At 40.0% G+C, this 15,464-nt stretch overlaps 1 protein-coding gene across 2 annotated transcripts; it reads right to left on the reverse strand.

Annotated features, from left to right (window-relative positions):
* Positions 1-1,602: 1,602 nt before the first annotated feature.
* On the reverse strand, positions 1,603-10,066 carry LOC101785248 (K(+) efflux antiporter 4). Of its 2 annotated transcripts, none has more exons than XM_004966029.2 (20): positions 9,367-10,066; positions 9,120-9,163; positions 8,093-8,151; positions 7,919-7,991; positions 7,723-7,784; positions 7,549-7,624; positions 7,346-7,420; positions 6,198-6,269; positions 6,022-6,105; positions 5,531-5,599; positions 5,282-5,359; positions 5,022-5,110; positions 4,631-4,727; positions 4,460-4,513; positions 3,938-4,033; positions 3,568-3,756; positions 3,410-3,487; positions 2,966-3,010; positions 2,279-2,365; positions 1,603-2,184 (listed from the first exon to the last, which is right to left on the reverse strand). In XM_004966029.2, exons 1-20 carry the CDS (start codon positions 9,710-9,712, stop codon positions 2,104-2,106), a joined length of 1,854 nt encoding a protein of 617 aa, XP_004966086.1. In that variant the 5' UTR covers positions 9,713-10,066; the 3' UTR covers positions 1,603-2,103. The 2 variants fall into 2 exon arrangements, with proteins under 2 accessions (XP_004966086.1, XP_004966085.1); XM_004966028.2 differs by having other exon boundaries at positions 2,273-2,365.
* Positions 10,067-15,464: the final 5,398 nt, after the last annotated feature.

The raw sequence follows: 15,464 nt of genomic DNA on the forward strand, positions 1-15,464 counted from the left end.
TCCTACAAGAATAAGATGAAACGAAGCATGTGACAAATACACGGCAACAACGCCGAAGGCGCTGTTCTTGAGGACTAGCATGTGAACCTTTCCTTTTGGACGATCCTTGTCTGCATTAGTCGTTCTACTCCCAAACGGAACCACCTAACGGTTTGTTGGTGTATCATGATCATTTTTCACTTTCTCTGCCTGGCTGACAAGTAAAAGGACTTGCCAAGTAACTCTTGTTCTACTGCATTTGTTTCCAGTTAAAAAAAAAAAACAGAACACGATAAGCACAAGGTACCAAAAGGCATCGCTGTTTAAACCATTGATTACTCGTAAGATAACTTGCTGTGAAAGTAGTTTGGAAGGGGACAAGTTCGATAAGGACAGTCTGAGACTGGAGGTTCCAGTTCGACATCAAACTCAATTTTGTTTTCCCAGACCAGATTCGATCGACACAAATTGGAGCCATTCATGCATACCTTCGAGAAATACTAGCAAAGCCGCAAAGGTAGAACAGTTTGACTGTTTGAGTTAAAAAGAACCCAAAAAAGAAAAGCAAAGGTAGATTAGTTTGGTGGGTATCAAGGAGGAGTGACACCAAACTATTCATAGATCACAACTTTGTAATGCAATCCTGTCTTACCATATCCACAATTAGTCATACGTGGTAGGGCATTGGTTGTGGTAGGTGTTCAATACTAAACTACTAATAACATAAATTAGTCATACGTAGTGGGGTCACAACGTGGAATCCAATCCTGTTATGCATGTGTTCACCCTGCAGGTCAAACCTGCAGAGCTACAAAACAGTCGCGTGGATCCAGCCGTGATGCTTGCAATGTCCTTGGTTCAGTTGACGTGGGGTCCCTTGACGTGGTGTTCCAACAACTGATGCCCATCTGAACCTGTGAAAGTGAAGTGCCCAAGAAATGAAGAGTAAATGGAACACTTGTGACGTACAACGCGTGTAGGAGGTGCTGATAATGTTGTTGGCACAGTACTTGTGTTTATCCATCTCGTAGATTTTGCATCCAAAAACCATACTTTCAGTGGCATATCCGCATGTGACTATCTGAATGCCATAGACCAATCTCATGCTTGCAAATTTCATCCCTTCGGAAGCATGCTTTGGATATTCTAACAGCATAGTTTTGCTCCTGGAAGGCACTTTCCCTCGGCTAGATAGAATGGATATCCATTTATTGAGAATAGAAATAATCCTCCTTCCTAAAGTACCCAGCATCCCACGCATCTAACAACACTCGTGCCAGTTCTAAGTTGAACAGGGGGTGAAAATGAAGTGGTAATTTCGTGTGCATCGTTTCAAAAAGCCAAAAAAAAAAAGGAGTTGCTATTCCGAATTCCATTTTCCAATACCAAACAATCATCCCACAGTGGGTGACAGACATTATCCCATCCAAACAGCACAAGTTCATTTGTCGTGCTCACTTGAGTCCGAAACAATCATCCGACATCCGACATTGCTCAGTGCAGGCCACTTGATTCAACAGCCATGCCACGCATAAGATGCTATACAACCCAACGAGCAATACCAGAAGAATTAGTACACCAATAATTGCAGTCTTAACCACTGAATACCAATAGATAGATCTCTGGACGAGGGAATGTAGAAGCCTCTCTTGATGAGAATTTATCAATTGGCTGAAGTTACGGAAATGACTCCTGTGGCTACATAACAAAATTCGTGATCTGATGGATATTTTCCTACACACTTCGTGTCGTGATGATACACACTTTTAGCACTTTTGCTGAATGAATACAATGGCATAACGATCAGTCCTAAATCCTATCATGCTAATCCAATCAATTAATGACCATACATCTTATGTTACACGAAACCCTCATTTGGGGTCGACAGCCACTCACTGCCAATCCTTCAGACACACTGCACTCTCAAAAACGGCAAACACATTGCCCTTGCAGACGCCATGATGGGGGAGGATATATCTTGCCATGGGAGCAAGATCAGAGTTGAGTTTCTCTCGCCTCCACCCTTGTATATCTGCTACAAACTCTTCGGAGCAGGTGAAAATACTTTACAGAGCTTGTAAACTTAAGCCATACAAAAAAACAGCTTGCGGTGTGCCAAATATGTCATGAGTCATGTGAGCCTTGGACTATCAAATTTATGCGCTTGCCGCTATCGATGCGGAGGACATCATTTTTCAAGCCCAACTGAAAAGGAAGAACCGGTGAATTGATTGGCAAACAATTTCCATAGTAAAACAATTGGTAGATGAACTCAATTGATATGAACGTGTACCTCCACCTGATTGCTATCAACAGAAAACCATCTCAAAAGTACCCCAAGGTGGACCACCGCTGGGATCATTTTGAATAGCAGAGGTGTCGTCACCTGCAGAGTCAGTAACCCATTTATGTTTCATGAAACATCATATGTTTAGGATGAATCAAATGACAAAAGGGCGAGCATGATGGGTAACATTATCAAGAACTTCTTTTGGCAATGCCACTTAGAATGGTGCTACTCACAAACTATCATCTATAAATGTGAAATTATCTCAAAAAACCCCTTAGTTTCTTCTTAGTTTTCTTTTATGGCCTTATTAGTATGCCTTGAACCAGATTGCCATGCTTGCAACCATCCATCTGGGTTCACTAGTTGGGTTTCTAGAAGTATTGGATCCTGAAGTTAACAGAAGTACATAACTGGCCCAATGGGCACATGGGCCCTTTCAAAAAGTAAAAATGGGCAAAATTTTAAAAAGGAAATCAAGTGTGGCATTTCTCAGATCATTCCACTGTCGTGAGTGGCATTATATGAAATTGACTCTTCAGAATAAAATAAAAAAGAAACTATTCTCTTGAATGAAATTTTCCAAAAAAAATGTGCTAGCGTCATTTGTGCTGAAAGTTTGAATGTTAATGTTCATCGAGATACAATGTATAGCTTAAAATGTATAGCTTAAAAGAAATGAAGAGACAAGACAAATACCAAGCTAAGCGCAGTGGTTCCAAGAAGAAGCAGGTATAGCTTGCCCTGGGGAAAACCAATTCAGCAACCAGATGTCATTAACACCACTTAAAATTGAATAACTGAAAAACAGTAGCGCTAGGGCATTGGGGCAACCAAACAGGGACTAGTACCAACAGACTAAACTAGGAAGCATAATAAGTAGTTAACATCAAAACATTTGCAAGCCTTGTTAGGCATGCTGTAGTTAAGCTTAGTCATCGCAAGCTAATTCATGGTAACATAAGTGCTTACAAGAGTAAGGTACCCCTGGCTTTATGTTCTCAGCACAAAACACGTAGGCTATGAGAGATATGAGAGTTGTGATTAGCCAGAACTGAGGGTTTTGCCGGACTACAAATGGGTAGCCATGGTGCTTGCCTGTGGGGTACAATACAAAAATGGAACATAATATCAAGAAATAACCTCAATCAGATGGATGCTTGAAGCACGGCTAAGGAGAACAAAAGCGAACTCTCCTATTTGCGCAAGAGACATGCCAACCTATAAAAAAAAAACAGAGTTAATTGACTGTATGAGCACTGGCAGGTGTGAGTACATTCAGATAGAGATGAAAGACTTACAAGAAGAGATGTTTTGTTGCTATAGCCAAACCCTTTTACGACAATAGCAACAATAAATGTCTTTACTGTGATCACCAAAATTACAGCTGCAAGGAGTATATCCACATGGTTCCACAGGAAATGAACATTAATTAGCATCCCAATGCTGGCAAGGAATAGAGCAGCGAAAAAGTTGCGGATAGGTTCGATCTGCAGAAAGAACAAACCTGAAATAAGAGAACATATATGAATTACTAACTAAAGAGTCTAGCTATGAATTTGGCAGCAGTATAAGAAAGATCAAACTAAACAGTAGTTCCTCTTAAAGTTTGAAAAAAGAACTGGGATAAGCAAACCAAAAGGAATACACAAGGTATAGGTAATAAATTACTTGCTCAAGAGTATGTTGTGCAAGATCCGTCGTTGATATCATTACTCCAGCTGCGAATGAACCCAACTCAAGACTCAGGCCCAACTTATCACTACACTGCATAATAGAAGGTTGGTTGTGTGTGAACAACAAATGATTTGAGAATTACATACTCTTAAAACTAAACAGTTTCTGACTACCAAGTAAAGAAATGACAAAGATGTATCATGTATGTGAGTAAACCAACAAGGCAACTAAAAAGAAGAAATGGCCCGTGAACAGAAAAAGCTAACTAGCAAAAAAAAAACAGTGCATAAAACAGAAAAGGTACTGGATCAACAGTTGGATATGAAAAGCTAAATCAAAATACACAAAAGTGAAGTTAGCATTTGCAGCACACCTTTACTGACCCATTTAAAATATGACTTTTATGCAGGTTTTGTCACATGTAAGTGCGTACTCACAATGTATAAGATCAGATCTTTTTTCTATGTACTGCTCAGGTTCACACTACATAACAGTTCATGAGTAGTAGAAACTCACCCAAGCAAATAACAAGCAGAATGCAACTGCTGCCAGCTGGTATAGTTCATTTGTCTGTGTGAAATGCAGAGTAAACAGATCATTACAATTACAGCAGAGAATGTTCTTGAAGAAATAATTTCAATATAATTGCTCAATGGATAAAACATTGTACTGCTTTGGCCCTTATACCTGAGATGAAAGACTTATCATCAGTTTAAGAAACCAAGGAACACCAGTACGGGAGAGGATAGAGAGAATGGCCAGGAACGTTATCAACACCACCAGCCTGAGAAGAAGTTTATCATAAAAATCAATTCAATGGCTAACTATATCCTAGAATACTTTAGAGGCTCATAGACAAAATATACAATGGACAATAAAGGTTCAATTTTAAGCAGCCCATCGGTTCAATACAGTAATCAAAAGAGAAAAATGAGATCCTTACAAGGTGCAAAAACAGATAATAAATTATTAAGGTGAGCGCTGTTGTCTCAAGTGGACAAGCCGAGAAACATTCAGTTCATTGTAAAAGAAAATTATAATATAAAGGGCAAAAAGGAACTGAAATGCTGTAACTTACGACTTTGTCATTGACGCAACTCCATGAAGAAGGCCAGATGTACCACTCAAAATTGGAAGAAGTGCAAACAGAAGACCAACAGCACAATCCTGAGGGGAAGGAAGGAATCTTGTCACAAAACTGAGATATTAGATTTTATTTTTTAAGAAAAAAACAATGAAGAGTCTTGAATCAACTTAAGTAACTTTATTCTTAACAAGGCCATACAATAGCATGTTTACAAACACATCTTGCAAACATAGAGGATGAAGAAAGCATGCCTGCAATATAAGCGTCCCGACTGTGACTTGACCATGAAGAGCATTGATACTGTTTCTTTCCATCAGAAATTTTAGAACCTTCATATGCAAAATTACCATTATTTAACAAACAGATAACCAAGTGGCACATAGGTAGCACCGAGAATGACAATGACAACAAATGACATGTACAACAAGAGTTTACTGCAATTGCAAGTGATACAATCATATACTAAATGTAAAAATCAAGATGTTTGACAAGATACTTACAACAGCTGTCGAAGACATAGAAAGAAGAACACCAACGAAAACACCTTCTTTTGTTTTGCCTCCACAAAGCTGCATTACACACCACATAAAGATCTGTCAGCCATGCCCTTCCGAATGAAGAATGGAACAAAAACAAGGCAACATAATCCTACAAAGATAACTGCCTATCAATGTAAAATGCATCAAATTTGTTACACAAGAACACTGGGAAGCACATCCTAGAAAGCTTTTGATTTGGCTACCTCCACTGCATATTTTGATCTAGTCACTTTTACTGGCAGTATGTTAAGATGAGTTAAGGACGCACCAAATATTGCGATTCTGATCAAATTCTATGAAGCAATTAAACTATTTGATGCTTGGACATACGGTACACAGGATAATACATCCCAATGTTCCCTTCAAAGACAGTGCAATAACTAGCTTTACACAATGTAAGAAACAAAGAGATCCAAAGTATAAATCATAATGTAGACAACAGAGAAACGTACTGTAGCCAAAATGCCACAAAGAAACATGAACAGCATAATTTGGAGCAATCCTCCGAGGACAGCGACAGCACGGACAACTCGGAGCTGAGGCAATGTAAAAACACCAGATATGTTAACTTCTGATCACAAATGGTGTTGCCAACTTAATGTATCAAGAAACATTGAAGGTAGAATACTTTTGCAGTAGAAAACTCAAGTCCCAAAGCAAATAGAAGAAATATCACACCAAACTGGGCTACTGTTTCAACCTGGAAAAGAAATAGTGGAATATAAGAAACGTCATACTTGAGAACATAAAAAACTTGTGTACATCTTGTCACAGTCATTGTATTACTGGTTAGGCAGCACAGAAAAGCAGCAATCAGGAGGTCTGGGAGGGTGGGAACTCATATGCAAGATATTTAAGGAGTTTGATTTTAGATGTATGAAATGGTAAAGGTGGCAAAAATTATTCAAGTAGAAAATTGACTGTCATGCTAAAGAAATATACATATATAAGAACTGACACATACATAAAAATAAATTTGTTTTAACTTTCTCGTAGAAGTATGTTTTTATAAACATGATGGGAGGAGAAATTGAACAGCATACGTATGTTTCAGCACCAGTCGACTGGCTAGCTCTCTGGTACACAAGTTTCACTTTATTGTTCAGCCACTAGCTCTCTGGTACACAAGTTTCACTTTATTGTTCAGCCTTAACCAGAAAGAAGTTTCAGGATACCTTTTTTTCTCAAACACACAGGGGAGCTGTGTATCATAGAATAAAAGAACAAAGGGCAGGACAAACTGGCAAAGAAGATCTCTACCCTAGACACACCCCCACACACATACACTCTCTCTCTACACTAGAGACTAGCACAGACTCACTCCAAAATAGAAAAAGGCGACCAACATAATGCCAAGGACAAGGCTTGTTGTCCATAAAAAGCACCCACAGGAGCAGCTCATGCAGCGATACTGCTCCAGCAGTTTCAGGATACTATACCAACCTACTGACAGAACAGATCCATAACTTCAACCTTTAGTTACAAAGCTACGTTACAAGTGCAACTAATGATCACTGAAGGCCAAAAAAACAAAATGGTCACCCACAATCATATAGAGTACAATACTATAAGTGCAGACATAGATCAATGGCACAGGTCCCCTATTTTATATGTTAAAACTAATTATATAGATCCGAACCAAACGGGGCCTTGCTACAGAGTCAATGGGTGACCTGAGCACAAAGGCATGCATATCTATTTCAAATGTGGGACTGTGGAAGCCATAGATATTTAGTGTTAAAAAAAAAGCAACCCACAAAGGTGAAAGCACCTTACTTGCACCATTTCATTGACAAAGCTAAAGCCTCCAGGCCCAATTATAGATCCTGCAAGTAGATAACCTGTAATCACCTGCAATATATTTTGAATTGTAGGTTTACATAGCTTAAACCTTAAAATAGGCATCATTTCACAAGAGAAGTGTTTCCAGTAGTTAATAATGTAGAAATTAGAAGGAAATAAAAGTACAGGGTACTCACAGGTTGCCCAAGGCAAGCAAAGGCGATCCCACCACAAGTAGCAGACACGATAACAACAACAAGATCTGATATCAACCTACAATAATATTATAATCTACATTCAACAATCAAGTTTACATGAAGAAAAGATATTTTCATTCACCGTCTCAAATGACTGAATACTGAGTAGCATACCTAAGGTCCAACTGCAGCACAGGGTATTTTGACTTTGGATTTGATATGATAAAAACATTATCCTGGAGTGAAGATTGAAGCAACACAGAACTGTTAGGAAACAAAAGATAACATCGTGTCCTCAACTCTATGCCTACATGTATCGTGCATATGCAGTAAACTGGCAGAAAATTCCACACGGTTTAAGTAGTTGCACCTTCCGATCAATCAATGTTGGAACATCCTCTTGCTCAGATCGATCCAAGAAAACCTCCTTAAATTGAAATGCCCTTGACAGAAAGGAATCACAAGCTTTAAGCTTTATTACAGATTCTTAATCTAAGATTAATTTCATCTAACAAAAACTTTGAAGTGTGGATCTGTGGCCTACTTGTTATCTTTGGTCTCGTTCTTCTTTGTTACTCTTCTGGCCACAGTTTCAAGAACTCCCTGGCATGAGTACAAGGAAGAAGATGAGCAGTTTGTATTACATATTTGTGATATGCAAGCACAAACGATTTTCTAAATACTTGAAAAAAACATGAATAATGCACTACAGCAATGTAAATTTAGTGTGTATGTATGTGCTTCAAGTTCTACAATATCCAAATAGTAACCATATGTCATTATGTGACATTTTTCTTGAGGCTAATGTGCATCATGCAGATTATATGGCATGCTTCAAATCGAAAAATAGAGTATATTGCCCATTGAGAATCGAGAAAGTAACAAATGTGCTAAATGGGATTGGGAAGTATTGACATGCAACCATCTTTATCTATTGGAGGTATCAAACATCTAACAGAATTCCAGTGGGGACACAGAACTAGAGAATGTATCCAAAACTAGATTTTCCTATAGCAGCTTAGGTGTATTACAAACAAGTTTTAACTGCCTTAAACAGTAGCTTTTCTGTACCATAAACATGTAGTCATATACTAATTATTACAAAGTATAGTACAATAAATACCAACCAAAATATTGTTGCTGCTCATCAGCACTAGGGAATGTCAATTCAAGCACATAAAGTCAAAAGGCCACATATTAGGTCAAAGGCCTCAAAAGCAACATAATGATGCCATATGGATGGATCATTGAATGCTTGGATATTACAATGCACTAATGACGGTCAAGGCATCATGACAAAAGATTCAAAGTGTAGGAGTCAACCATCGCTCAGTTCAAAAGCCAACTGCATACAATCTAGACATGCAAGCTATCAAGAATCTTCTGAAAAAAAAAAGGCAGCATCTAACTAGTTCCGTTCGCAAATTCAACCAGGCAAGTGATGAGTAATCCCCCCCAAACCAAGTTCCGCCAGACCCCAATGTTCAATAAGTATTGAATCACAGAATTTATTGAGAGTTATCCTGCAAACAAAACGGCAGCACAGAACCAAAATGGCGCAATGAGCTGACCTGCTTCTCAGCGACCGTGTTGTTGAAGCTTCCGGGGTCCGTCTCTGCAAAACCAGAGCACAGATTAGCACAAGCAAGTCCAAACCCAACCCTGGACCTCCATTCCCAACGCCCCCAATCCCCAGAGCGCTCCAACCACCGAGGCCGAGATCTGAACAGGACGGCCACCGACACACGCGCCACCGCGTCGTCCCACCCACCCCGCCCTTAGAACCAGATCCCGCGAGGGGTGACCAGATCCACGCACCTCCGCCGCCCTGCTCGCCCTCGGACTCGGGGAACTCCTTCTCCAGCGCGCGGTCGATCATGTCGGCGAGGCTGCCCTCCTTGTTGTCCGTCGCATTGCCCTGCGCCACCACCTCGCCGCCGGCCTCCGCCACGGCCACCCGGTCCCCGCGCGCCTCCGCCTCGGCTTCGGCCTCCTGCTTGCCCGCGCGTCCCTCGTGGCCAGCACCGCCGCCGCCGCCAGCGGCGGCCTCGGCGGCAGCGGCGGGGGAGAATGCGACGGCCGCGGCGAGGAGCAGGGCGCAGAGGACGAGGAGCGGGAGGGGGAGGGAGGAGCCCGGGCGGCTGCTGCGGCGACGCGGCAGCATCGCCGGCGAAGAAGAGGGGGCGGGTGGGGTTTGGGCGTTTGGCTGGGGAACGGGGCGGCGCGGCGGGGTCGGTGTGGGCTGGCTGGCCGGCCGGCTCCGCTGGGGTTTAGATTTTCTGGGAAGGGAAGCGGCGCGTGGCGGTGACGGTGTGCGCAGCTCGTGCCGGTGAAGGGACGCACGCGCTCGCGCTCCCGCTCGCGCACGCACACGCACACGCAGGCGCGGGGGGGAGAGAGAGAGAAAAGGGGCGGAGGAAGACGCTTGCTTTGTTGGTGACTTCGCCTCCAAGTGAGCAAGCAGAGGCCAGGAGGGGGAGCCAAGCCGCGGCTTGTGTGTGTGACCCTGTGCTGGTGCAGCGGGGAAGATTGGCCAATTTGTAGGGGCTTATTTTGTTATGGAGTTAGTTAGGTGCTCACTTCAGTTTTTACGAACGGGCAAGAGAGCTGCCTGCTATATTAAATAGAGGAAAGCATAGACGGATACAAACAAGTTAATAATTACAACGCCTCACAGAGGGGCGGAAAAGCGCTCATGGTTACGAATAAAAACTTGTCGAAATGTACCGGCAGCTGTCCTAACTACGCCGCAGGAGAGCCGCCAGGTGTTTTGCCCCTGCTGCGATCCACATGGAGGCTTCGTCCTTAATGGTATGTGTGATTTGCTGTGATGTAGATTCTTGGCGATAGAAAATCCTTGCATTGCATTCCTTCTAGATAACCCAGCATACAAGGATGATAAGGGATCTGAGTCCGCGTTGATCTTCACTCGCGGAATCTACAAGGTTTGTCCACCATTGGTGGATAGAAACCTGCATCGGCCAGTAAATAGAGGAAAGCCTAGACGGGCACAAACAAGTTAATAATTATAACACCTCACAGAGGGGCGGAAAAGTGCTCATGCTTACGAATAAAAACTCGTCGAAGTGTACCGGCAGCTGTCCTAACTACGCCGCAAGAAAGCTACCAGGTGTGTTGCCCCTGCTACGATCCACATGAAAGCTTCATTCTTGATGGTCTGTGTGATTTGCTGTGATGTAGATTCTTGGCGATCGAAAATTCTTGCATTGGGTTCCTTCTAGATAACCCAGCATACGAGGATGATAAGGGATCTTGAGTCCGCGTCGGTCTTCACTCGCGGAATCTGCTAGGTCTGTCCACCATTGGTGGATAGAAACCTGCATCGGCCAGTTTGCGAGCCGAAGGTCGTCATTGGTCACCCATGTCACTATCTCGTTCCATATTCGCCTGGTAAGGCGGCACTCCGCGAACAGGTGGCATCCTAATTTCTATTCTCGTCTGCATAGGGGGCAACGCCCTGATTTCACCCAACCTCGCGCCAGTAGCTTATCTATTGTCCATACCCGGTTTTGGATCACCAACCAAGCGAAGAATTTGCATTTTGCAGGAGCCTAAGTTTTCCAAATAAGAGTCCTCAGGTTTGTCTTCTCAACATTTGCAAGCTTGTTTATATATGGATAAGTCATAGTCTTTCGAGTTGTATCAGGTTGCTAGTGTATTTCTAACTATCGAACAGACGCTATATTAACGAGTATACGATGTAGTATCACTATTGTGACAGCTAACAAAAGACAATGACTTAATTAAGATCTACACCAACTTTTCTCGCTTAGCACGATTAATTATGGATGGCAAATATGCATTAGATTTTACCCGGTGCGGAGCTAGAAATTCAAATTTTACCTTGTTAGAGGGAACAATAGTATTAAAAATTTCAAAAATTTAATCAAAATTTGAATTTCTTTAGTGAAAATTTACATGGCTTGGTGTGGGGGCCTTTGGCCCCTATGCCCCCTGCAATCGCCACTAATTTCTACCAATTGTATCGTGTTTTTAATCATTTAATTGTATCGTGAGAACGTGAACAAGGGGTGGGCATTTGGATAATTCGGAAAATTCGGATTGGGTAATTCAGATATTTGTAAATTCAGGTTTTCAAAATAGCTACCCGAACTTCACCCTAAAAAGAGAATACCCAAATTTTTGGGTACTCGAAAAATTAGGTTCGGGTTTGGGTTTTCTCGAATTACCCAATAAATTGCATACGTTGTTCCCCAACCGCCACCAGGCCATGGCCACAACTTTGATAGTGCACGAGATGAAACAAAAACGTATTTCAACATATCACATACCAATTACACTTCAAATAACAAGCAAATTGATGGATCAAATTAATAAAATTTATAATTTACTAGTGCATAATCCAATGGCTTTCAGTATAGTTCGGGTAAATCGGAAATTCGGGTACTGGAGTTGAATACCCGAATTTCTCGAATTAAATTCGGGTTTCTCAACTTCGTACCCGAAATAGTGATCAGGAATATCGGGTTCAGGTAATTCGGATTCAGGAAATTCTGCCCACCCCTAGTAGTAATTGCGTGCTCGTTAGAAACACTGATGTTAATCTTAGAGATCATGCCTGAAAGCTTCGAAAACACCCAAAGAGATGGAATAAAGAAAGGGATAACTTCATGATGTATGGCCGATGCTTAATTATAATTTTTTTGGGGTTCTTTTTAAGAAGCTGTAAATATACTATTTTTAAGGTGGTTTGCACGTTTGAACCTAGTGCTTAGTTTTTTTATGCTACACACCATTAGTTTTGTGCAAATATACAAAACAACATATATACGATATAAAGTTTGCTAAATGCAACAAGAGTACGAGAGGTTCTTAGACTTACAGTTACCTTTGATATGATGGCTGAGCGATTCACCTACGGGGTGTTTGGTTCCATGAACTAAAGTCTAGTTCGTGTCATATCGAATATTCGGATGTTAATTATAATGACTAAACATGAGCTAATTACAAAACTAATTACACAGATGGAGGCTAATTCACGAGACGAATCTATTAAACCTAATTAATCAATCATTAGCAAATTGTTACTGTAGCATCACATTGTCAAATCATGGACTAATTAGGCTTTATAGATTCGTCTCGCAAATTAGTCTCCATCTGTGCAATTGGTTTTATAATTAGTCTATATTTAATACTCCTAATTAGTACCTAAACGTTCGATGTGACAGGAATTTTAGGATCTCCTAAAGAACCAAACATCCCCATGTATATGTTGGTGGACTGTGGACCTTTTTGCCCTCGTAGCATCTTCTCATTTTAAGCAACCTTTTTCCTGTAGCTAACTTTTCGGGATTGCAAGGCATTGGCTCCTCTTGCCAACATTTGTTTACTGCATATTCTGTAGACAATGCCGAACTTAGTAAATGTCCCAACTTTGCTCCGCGGTCACTACTGCAGTATGCAGCACTTTCGGACAGTTGCACGAGCACTCGATCCATCGAGCATCAGAAACTACTAGGACGCGGTACCAGTAGAGTAATCATCGTCTCCACTCTCCACTCTCCCGGAGGATCCAAAACCTATGTGTCAATGGAGGAGATCGTATCGCCCCCCCAGCACTAGATTGCAGTGGTCGTCGCTGCCACCGCCAGATTATCGTGCACCTTTTTCGCTGGTGGATGGAGGGAGAGGACCAAACTATCCGGCCAGCGTGGAGGGAGCGAGCACGAGGCCGACCCGTTGGTTTTGTTGGCGTCGGCGAGAGGAGCACTGGGAGACAATTGTTGGTTTGGCTTGGAGGCGCTAAAGAAAGCGGCGGGGGACCGGCCTTTTTGCCGGTGTGGATAGGGCTAGCTTTGCTAGCAGCTACTCTCACAAACCTCTTTCCCGTACCGCCGTTGTACTGGAGCTCCAAAGCAATGCGAGGGATCTTGATATACTGATGCAGTCTGCACTTAGACTGACTGTACTTATATGGGGAAAAAATCACCTCACCCATTTCTAGGTGGAAATTTCATCATGAAACTTTGAGAGGATGAATTGCTGCTTTTTGATGCAATCTTACCACCTAGAATCCTAGGTAGACACTCTACAAAAAGAGAGAAATCCTAAAAATTCTCACAAAAAAGCAAAACATCTAACCAGCAATAAGTAGACTCAAATTATCATAGCCATTGGATCTATTACATTTTAAAAAGAATTATCCACCTATGCCATTATGAAAGTAGGATAAAGTAACCCTCTAAATCTATATCTGAATTACCCACCTCTACCATTATATAAAATAAATTAAAGTAATCCCCTAATCATCATCTAAATTACCCATTTATGCTATTATAAAAAATAATTTAAAATAACCCCTAAATTTGCGACTAATTTACCCACCACTAATACTTAAAAATAACTTAAAAGTAACCCTTCTATTACCCACATATATAATATTAAAAATAACATGAGGTAACCATAAATTTGAATCCAAATCACCTTCATTAAAATATACTCCAATATACACTAACATATGATTTTAAATTGTTTATTTCTTACACTATTAGCATATAATATAATAATTAAGGTATATATATGCATAATGTGTGTCACCATTTATAACGATATAGTGGAAGTGATGAGAATATAGATTTCTATGTTAAAATTATAGCTCAAACTTAAGGTTCATTAAAAAAAATTCAAGTGGTTACTTGTGATGCAAAGTAAAAATATAAAAGATTATAAATATGGATGAAAATGTTATAGAGTAATTACTAATTAACTAAAATCTATCACAATTGGATGAAGATAATAAATATATATACTATATAAGTAGTGTGTTCGAATATTTAACAAATGAAAGGTATATCAAGGTAATAGTTTTGTAGTAATGGAGCTTCATTTTTTTTCCATTCGAGACTCCGTATTAGTTCTCACGAGAAATGCTAGAAAAAAGGCAAATCCTAGAAATTCTCATAAAAATCAGAAACATCAATATTAATTCTGTAAACTCTAATAATAATAGTCATTAGTTTATTATATTTTCTAAAGTGTTACCCACCACTATCATTATGAAAATATTCTAAAGTAAACCCTAAACCTATATCTAATTTACCGAGCTCTGCCATTATAAAATAATTTAAAGTAATCCATAATATCCATCCAATTTACCCATACATATCATTATAAAGTATAACTTAAAATTCATTCTAAATTTGAATATAAGTTACCGTATGTCGTTATTAAAAACAATATAAAGTAAACACCTAAATCTTAATCTAATTAGCATCATGTTCATCATATTGAAATGTTTAAAAGTAAACTAATATATGATTCTAATTATCTATTTATGTTATTGTTAATATAGAAATACTAAGTTAAGGTATATATGCATGATATGTGTCAACATGTAGACCATTTATACATGTAACTGAGGAAGTGATGAAAAATATTGATTTTTATGCTAAATACAATGTATAGAGGTGCGATACAAAATGAAAAAAATATGAATGTGAATGAAAAATTGTATAGAGTAATTACTAATTAAAAATCAATCACAATTGCATAGTGATAAATACACATCTTTATGAGTATTATGTTGAAGTATTTAAAAATGAGAAAGTAGCAGGTAAACAATTTTCATTATTAGTTAGGAATATAATTTCTAAATAATTTTTAAATACAATAATGTTTAAAAATATAAATATTAGTTCGTGAGGGAGCACGGGTTGAACAGCCTATAATATTTTTAGCGGAGGACGCGCAAGTGCACGGTAATGGTGGGTAATTTTTAATAGCGGGATAATTTAGTATTTGTAGTATAATACACATGCCGATTATGTTAGGGGAAGGCCGTTATTACGCCATAGCCACAATATGGATCAATCGTCCATGGATTGTAAACGGTGGACCGAAACAGGCCGAAACAAATCCAAAATAGCACTAAAACA

This window comes from Setaria italica, chromosome IV, assembly GCF_000263155.2.
Source record: "Setaria italica strain Yugu1 chromosome IV, Setaria_italica_v2.0, whole genome shotgun sequence".
Lineage (NCBI taxonomy): Eukaryota > Viridiplantae > Streptophyta > Magnoliopsida > Poales > Poaceae > Setaria > Setaria italica.

Bases quoted from the DNA above. Each gene is read 5' to 3' on its own strand.
- LOC101785248 (XM_004966028.2), bottom strand. From the start codon at position 9,712: ATGCTGCCGCGTCGCCGCAGCAGCCGCCCGGGCTCCTCCCTCCCCCTC. The intron at 6,270-7,345 runs GTAAGGTGCTTT...TTTCTTTTCCAG, and splicing joins TTGTCAATGAAATGGTGCAA to GTTGAAACAGTAGCCCAGTT. The intron at 6,106-6,197 runs GTATTCTACCTT...ACATTGCCTCAG, and splicing joins TTGAGTTTTCTACTGCAAAA to CTCCGAGTTGTCCGTGCTGT.